Source organism: Hordeum vulgare, chromosome 1H, assembly GCF_904849725.1.
Source record: "Hordeum vulgare subsp. vulgare chromosome 1H, MorexV3_pseudomolecules_assembly, whole genome shotgun sequence".
Lineage (NCBI taxonomy): Eukaryota > Viridiplantae > Streptophyta > Magnoliopsida > Poales > Poaceae > Hordeum > Hordeum vulgare.
Genome location: NC_058518.1, coordinates 508979981 through 508988049, shown reverse-complemented (window position 1 = coordinate 508988049; position 8069 = coordinate 508979981). Strand labels below are relative to the sequence as shown.

Below are 8069 nucleotides of genomic sequence, written 5' to 3'. Positions count from 1 at the left end.
TACTATCTTCATTTATCTTCACTTTAGAGAAATGGATCTATTTTACCCGCAAAAAAAAGAAGAGAAATGGATCTATTTGTTCTTAAAGGCCAAACGTCTTTCACTACCTATGTGGGCATTTTTCATCGTGTACACATGGATATCTTTGATGGATGGGATATCTCAAAACCATATGAAACATTTCGTCTCGTATGGTTGGTGCAGCTACGCGGACATTTTTTTTTGTTTAACTATGAGAATAACGCAGCTCCTCTCCCGTGTGATACATGAGCATCCACATTTTCACTCGGTGCATACATTCATCCAAATTCAAATGATGGACTTGCCAAACCGAGACAAATCGATGTATTATATTTTTACTCTTTTTATAGGGGATATCATATTTTTACTAAACAAAAAAAAGAAAAGATGTACAGAGGGGCCTTCGTGGGCCGAATCTGGGCGAGCGGCCCGGCCTGATACGAGCGATGCGTAGGGCGGGGGGTGTCCCAAACCCCCAAACGCGCATCCCTCCCACCACCGAGCCGCCGTAGAACGCCGTACCTCCACCACCACCCGCGTCGCCGCCGTCGCCGTCGTCGTCGCCCGTCCGTCGGGGCATCGCCGCCGCCGACGTTGCCCGTTCGTCCGCGGCGTCTGGCCACCGAGGCTTGAGGTACGTACGAGCTTGTTTTTTATTTTTTTCATTCAGCCCAGCGATTAGTCAAATCACCTTCAGGACTCGTCGGCGCGCAGGTCCCGCCGGCCGCAACCATGTGCGGCATCCTCGCCGTCCTCGGCGTCGGCGACGTCTCCCTCGCCAAGCGCTCGCGCATCATCGAGCTCTCCCGCCGGTAACACGCCCCGCCGTCTGACATCCCCCCTCCCCCCTCTTTGTTTGGTCCACGCGCGCACCGGAGGTTCAGAACTGAAGTTGGCGGCGGATTTGTGCGGTTTGGAATAGTAGTAGGCGAGATGTGTGTCAACTTTGGGTCCTGTGATGTCGCTCTCGCTTTATTTACCATTTTTGGTTATTCGACATCATCGTCATTACTGTTTGATGGAAAGGCTATTTGGATAATTTGATGTGGACATATTCATGAGGGGTTTCTGTTGGATGAGTTGTTAATATGCGGGGGAAAACTGCGGTCAACTTTGTAAACTAAATTGTTTGTGAGCGAGCTGTGGCGCGCGATAATTTGGACTCTAGGGGGACTTTGTTTACCCGACAAAGTGCTTCACTTGTGTGATCTTGCATATACCTAAATGCTAGCGATTTCAAATTTATGAAAATGTAGTGTCTGTAGCGACGCCTCCATAATGGCTGTGCGCACGAGTATGGAATATTTTTATGCAGAATTAGGACAGTATAGTGAGTAAATGTGCAGGTGCTGTAAAAGGTTTTTCTTCTTAAATATCCCCTTATATGCCTGTATGTTATTGCAGTGAGATTGTCGGGGATGTTTACATTCGATTATGGTTAAACGTAGTTTATACACCACAACTGTAAAAACTTCACTTCTGTATGTACTCAGTTGTTTTTTACAGATATATGCTGAGGCATTATGACTCTTCTAATGTTAGCAAAACCTTGTTTGCTATGTCTTATGACTTAATTTGTGAAACTTCTCCCTCTTTAGGAACTGCACGGTCATGGGGTAACAGTTTTCAAGGTTGCACCTTAGATTAGAATGAGTTGTTGACTTGTTGTTCAAACAACACAAAGTTGCTAGATTAAACTGGATTCAGAGATCTTCTGTACTATGGTGAACTAAAATTCCTGTGTGCTGCTTCTAATTCAAATGTTCTTAGGTGACACTTGGTTCATTATATGAAATCTTATACACCCACTAAACTAGTCTACCATTTTTCATAGATTACGGCACAGAGGCCCTGATTGGAGCGGTATACACAGCTTTGAGGATTGCTACCTTGCGCACCAGAGGTTGGCTATTGTTGATCCCACATCTGGAGACCAGCCATTGTACAATGAGGACAAAACAGTTGTTGTGACGGTCTGTATCTGGAGTGAGAATAAGATTTCACCGTTTTCATCCATCTCATTGCTTTCCATGATTCATTTCAACGTGTAACACATGACTATGTCTCACTATTCTGCTTTTGGCAACTAGAATTTCTTTGTGGATAATTTTGTGATGGGATTTTATAAATGTTGTCTTCGATCTCTGCTCATTGCATCTCTGGAGACACAACCTTTAATCCACTATTTCTGTACCAATTGAGAAAATATGTTTTGTTCTTTTATTTTATTTTAACCACATCTTGTCTGTTTGACTTTTCCAGGTGAATGGTGAGATCTATAATCATGAAGAACTGAAAGCTAAGCTGAAATCTCATCAGTTCCAAACTGGTAGTGATTGTGAAGTTATTGCTCACCTAGTAAGTTTGTACTCTTATTTCTCTAATCATCGTCCTCGTGATTGTGTAGCTTCGCTTCTGCCAACACTTTTTAGGGTCTTCACCCAAGCATCGTCCTTGTGCATATATTTTATTTGTTAACATTTGTGTTTCAAACTATATTGTGTTCACAGTATGAGGAATATGGGGAAGAATTCGTGGATATGTTGGATGGCATGTTCTCTTTTGTGCTTCTTGACACACGTGATAAAACCTTCATCGCTGCACGCGATGCTATTGGCATCTGTCCTTTATACATGGGCTGGGGTCTTGATGGTATGCACAGATTCCATTCTTATAGCTACTTTGTCCCTTCGATCAAAATCAGGAATGTGAAGTTATTATCTTTTATCTCTAAATTTATCTTGGTCTGTACTTTTGTATGGTTTCCTTGGTTATGCAACTGTTTTCAGTGGTCAATACATATAACACGACAAGGAGAAAAGCAGGTTGCATGTAGGCCTATTTAAATTGAGGTTGAGATTAGAAGTAGATATATCACTGCTTGCCTATTTCCTTAGAATAGAATTGGACAAGGCCAATTAATCTGGAAAAATAACAGTAAAAGATGATAACCCTAGAGTATAGAGGTGCTACTCCCTCTATCTGGATCCCTCTATCTGGATATTTAAGACGTATTATAATTGTCGAAGTTCAATCTTTGACCATATTTTTCCATAATATTTGTTACTGGTTACAGAATCACGATCATAGGAAGCTTTTGAATTCGACTCAAACAGTAACAATTTTGTGTCGCATAACTCACATATCGTAGGAGTAAAATCTTTAGCCAATCCAGACGAAGGTTGTGATGCCTATGATAGTGTGCAATTTGAATGTCTGATGTGAAAGATGTGGATAGACACAATATTTCCCAAGCTGACTGTTAAATTCGTTATACGGAGTTAGCTATGCCGAAGTTTCTGAGTTGTTCTGTGAATTGTCGAAACATATAGTTGGCTATTTGTATTTGCAAGTACACCCTTATGGAACAAGTAGGTACTGTAGTGTTTGTATCTGTTACAACTTGGCACAACTCTGCATTTGTGTAGTTGCTACTACTCCCTCCGTTCCTAAATATAAGTATTTTAAGAGATTTTACTAGGAGTCTACATACGGAGCAAAATGAGTGAATCTACACTCTAAAGTATGTCTATATACATCTGTATGTACTCTACTAATGAAATCTCTAGAAAGACTCATATTTAGGAACAGAGGGAGTAGTGTACTATGCATTAATTCGTATGTTCACTTTTATTCCAGGGTCAGTATGGTTTTCTTCAGAGATGAAGGTATTGAGTGATGATTGCGAGCGCTTCATATCGTTCCCCCCTGGACACTTGTACTCAAGCAAAACAGGTTCAAATGTCTTACTGAGTTTGTGACAAATTGACGATCTTATCAGACATTATACCAGAAATGTAGATTTGCAAACTCTGAAGGCAAAAATAGTATAAGCTACTATTAGTTGTTTCAGATATCAAATTGTCTTGCCTGGTAATTTGTTTCTAACATTTATGCTAGGTGGCCTAAGGAGGTGGTACAACCCCCCATGGTTTTCAGAAAGCATTCCCTCAACCCCTTACGATCCTCTCCTCATCCGAGAGAGTTTTGAGAAGGTCACACCTTTCCTTATGCTCTCTGTCAAATTTTTGTACCTTTTGATGCATAAAGTATACATTTATAGTTATTTCATGTTAATCTCTTCTTGATTTGCTTCATGTTGATATGATGTATTGATGCCTCTGAATAGGCGATGCTTGTATGGAATACCCTGGTTGATAATTCATGAGTACTAATAGGTTATTGCAGCTGCCTGCAATCACATTTATGTCTTAGTGCGACGATCCCTATATTGAGATCTTAGATAGATGGCATGTTATTCAAAACCATGCTAATTGGTTATTATGTATGTGAAGCGTATAAATAAGCTATTGTGTCTGACGGTATATTTCATAAGCTAAGTTTCTTTACGTATATCATCTACTACATTTTCTTAGATGAATTGCAAATTTTGCAGGCTGTTATTAAGAGGCTAATGACTGATGTGCCATTTGGCGTTCTCTTGTCTGGTGGACTTGACTCTTCCTTGGTGGCTTCTGTTGTTTCACGGCACTTGGCAGAAACAAAAGTTGCCAGGCAGTGGGGAAACAAACTGCACACCTTTTGCATCGGTTTGAAGGTACACCTCATTGCTGAGACTCACTTTAGGTCATCTTTCAAAATTTAAGTTGTTTTCTTGCTCTTATGAGTATCTTTTATAAGAAAAGGAGGGATGTTTAGTTGAGTGATACAAGCAGAGGATACAGTAGGACAAACTTAACAAGTTCCATTTTTTGTAGGGTTCTCCTGATCTTAAAGCTGCTAAGGAAGTTGCTGACTACCTTGGCACTGTCCATCATGAATTACACTTCACAGTGCAGGTTCGTTATTTTTTTCATCCTTTACATAGAGGAAGGGTCATTTTGTAGTTATTAATTCATCTGACGAAATCCCAGGAGGGTATTGATGCATTGGAAGAAGTTATTTACCACATCGAGACATACGACGTAACGACCATTAGAGCAAGTACCCCAATGTTTCTAATGTCTCGGAAAATCAAATCATTGGGTGTGAAGATGGTTCTTTCAGGAGAAGGTTCCGATGAAATATTTGGTGGTTATCTTTACTTTCATAAGGCACCAAACAAGAAGGAACTCCATGAGGAGACGTGTAGGAAGGTAATTAAAGACATAATTGCTCTTTTGGTTTATCATAATCTATATGCACAACATGGTCAGCTGATGAACTTACTAGAGTTGTTTTGCCCTGACATTTAGATAAAAGCTCTTCATTTATATGATTGTTTGAGAGCAAACAAAGCAACTTCTGCCTGGGGTCTTGAGGCTCGTGTTCCATTCCTCGACAAAAACTTCATCAATGTAGCAATGGACCTGGATCCCGAATGTAAGATGGTATGTAATATCTTGCGATAATACACTAATTTCACTCTGGCTCTACTCATTTATTATAACCAGCATTATCATCTTATATTTATCATCTTGAAAAAATAGATAAGACGTGATCTTGGCCGGATTGAGAAATGGGTTCTGCGTAATGCATTTGATGATAATGAGAAGCCCTATTTACCCAAGGTTGGAGAAGGCTCATCTTTTAATTGCTCTGTTACTTGTGCAAGCTTGCTTGTATCTCATAATGAATATTTATTTTCTGTGAACAGCACATTCTTTACAGGCAAAAGGAACAATTCAGCGATGGTGTTGGGTACAGTTGGATTGATGGACTGAAGGACCATGCTAGTGCACATGTATACCATTTTTTCTTCGTTATACCATTCATAAGCTGACAGCTGTTTATTTATTTGACTTACAATGGTTTTGTATCACTTTACCCCAATCAGAATTCACAGTTTCTCCTACTCATGTTCAGGTGTCGGATTCCATGATGACGAACGCTAGCTTTGTTTACCCTGAGAACACACCCACAACTAAGGAGGCCTACTATTACAGGACTGTGTTCGAGAAATTCTATCCCAAGGTCCAGAAGCCACAACCAGCCTTTAATCTGCATCATGATATTCCAAGCTATTTCATCTGCATCGTGAATCTTAATTATCGTTCTAATTGTGCAGAATGCTGCTAGGCAAACGGTGCCAGGAGGTCCCAGCGTCGCATGCAGCACCGCTAAAGCTGTCGAATGGGATGCTGCCTGGTCCAAGCTCCTCGACCCGTCTGGCCGCGCCGCTCTTGGCGTGCATGATGCGGCGTACGAAGAAAAGGCTCCTGCATCGGTCGATCCTGTCGTGGATGACGTCTCCCGTTCACCTGCACATGACGTCAAAAGACTGAAAACCGTCGTTTCAGCAGCTGCTGTATAACCTTCCATTCCATGGTTCTACAAATGTCGTCGTTTAGTTTAATTCTAGCTTTCCTTGCAACCTGTCTGTAGTTCCTTCAATCACGCCAGTGCGGAAATTGCTTTGCTCTACTTTCGTTCATGTTTTGCTTTCACATTTATGTACCAATTTTGTTTATGCAGTGAGCATTTTGGTTGTAAATATTTCACCGTGGTTGATATCCTTGAGTTGCTCAGCATTTGGTTTGCAAACTGCAAAGCTGCACTAATAAATTCAAATGATGCTTTCAGATTAGGTGATATTTCTATATTGGTCTCTTGGGTACACTTATGGCACTCCTTTCTTTGAACCTCGCCGAGAATGTCGTGAATTTTTTCACAAAAGGGAAATAAGTTGCATACGCAATATGAGCAGTATTCAACGGCTAAGATTCAACATATTTCTATTCAATCTTATCTTGGATTAATTGGAATATATCGTTTTACATCATCAAAAGCTAAAAGAGAAGAAAAAACGAAAGAGAAAACAAGGAAAAAGTAATGAGTCGACGCCAATCAAACAAAACATCTTTGATGGGGGGAGCTAATGGAGAGAATTTTTTTGCAAAATCTACAAGTGGCAGCACCCATGAAATAGTTGATTTGAACTAAGTTTCACCTAATTCATCTGAGAATAGCCTATTTCCATTGCTTTGCAAAAATAAGATTTTTGATGTTATCCCTAATGAGGTTGCAGTTAAGCGATTCCATGGAAAAAAAAATTGCGGTGCAATAAAACGGAAGTTGGCAATTCCCAGAATTTAACTGTTTTCTTCTTACGGATTGCATGCTAGAAAGATTAATAACGGCATTTTTGATATTTCTCAATTTAATCTGTGTTAAATGATTAGTTTACTTTTACATTGCCGATGAACTTATCGTAATTATGTGTGGGATGAAATTATATTATATTTATATTATAAGGATTTTAGCCATTAGTTACTACACATCTCCATGTAAAAAATGTCCTATACATCTCCGCCCCCTCTCTATTTTCATCCTGGGTCTGCCGCTGCTGGGGCAAGTCGTCAAGATATGTATGCTAACAACCTAAAACTTTCCAATTCTTGAACGAATGACAGGCAGAGGACCAGAATGAAGAACAGGACAATCATCCAAGGTGCAACTTCCGAAATACTAACTTAAAACACCGCATTTGTTTCCTGGTATTTTCAGGCAGCGTACCAGCAGGCATCAATAAAACGATCCATGAAATCACAAAAATCGCATATTGCACAAGTAGGGCACAGGCACCACACCAGATTGACATTTCACATGGCAGCCATCCAAAACACAGATATTGATACCAGCAGTTATTGATTCCAAGTAAAACAGCAGCGTGGAAATACCAGCAGCAATTGTACGAATCTTGAAAAAGGGACGACGGTAATAAAGAGCACATAAAAGCAAGCTCAGGGTATGCATGTAACAACTTGGATGAACAATGCCAGATATGTATGCTCACAGTAAAATATGAAACACCATAACTGATGTTTCAGTGATCGCATGTTGCGCAAGTAAGAATGGCACCACATCAGATCGACACTTCACATGACAACCATCAGAAACAGAGGTATGATACAGCAGCAGTTATTGCTTTCCCAGTAAAACAGCATTGGAAAAATAACACCAGCAGGCAGCAGTAGTATGGCTCTTTGGAAGAGGGCCGGCGATAACAAAGATCACATAAAAGTAAGGAGATATAAGTACATAACCACAAGCTCAGGGTATGCAGGTAACAACTTGCATGAACAATGCCAGATATGTATGCTCGCGGC

General features: G+C 40.4%; 1 protein-coding gene across 1 annotated transcript; it reads left to right on the top strand.

The window, feature by feature from the left end:
• The first annotated feature begins 508 nt into the window (after positions 1-508).
• On the top strand, positions 509-6547 carry LOC123451949 (asparagine synthetase [glutamine-hydrolyzing] 2-like). Its single transcript, XM_045128520.1, has 15 exons — positions 509-655; positions 736-833; positions 1856-1994; positions 2284-2379; positions 2532-2673; positions 3661-3756; positions 3922-4016; positions 4418-4579; positions 4740-4820; positions 4896-5117; positions 5217-5351; positions 5451-5531; positions 5618-5704; positions 5827-5934; positions 6029-6547. Exons 2-15 carry the CDS (start codon positions 754-756, stop codon positions 6272-6274), a joined length of 1770 nt encoding a protein of 589 aa, XP_044984455.1. The 5' UTR covers positions 509-655; positions 736-753; the 3' UTR covers positions 6275-6547.
• The last annotated feature ends 1522 nt before the right edge of the window (positions 6548-8069 follow it).

Coding starts and splice junctions, on each gene's coding strand:
- LOC123451949 (XM_045128520.1), top strand. CDS start 754: ATGTGCGGCATCCTCGCCGTCCTCGGCGTCGGCGACGTCTCCCTCGCC. Junction 2,674..3,660: donor CATGGGCTGGGGTCTTGATG/GTATGCACAGAT, acceptor CTTTTATTCCAG/GGTCAGTATGGTTTTCTTCA. Junction 5,352..5,450: donor TGGATCCCGAATGTAAGATG/GTATGTAATATC, acceptor TTGAAAAAATAG/ATAAGACGTGATCTTGGCCG.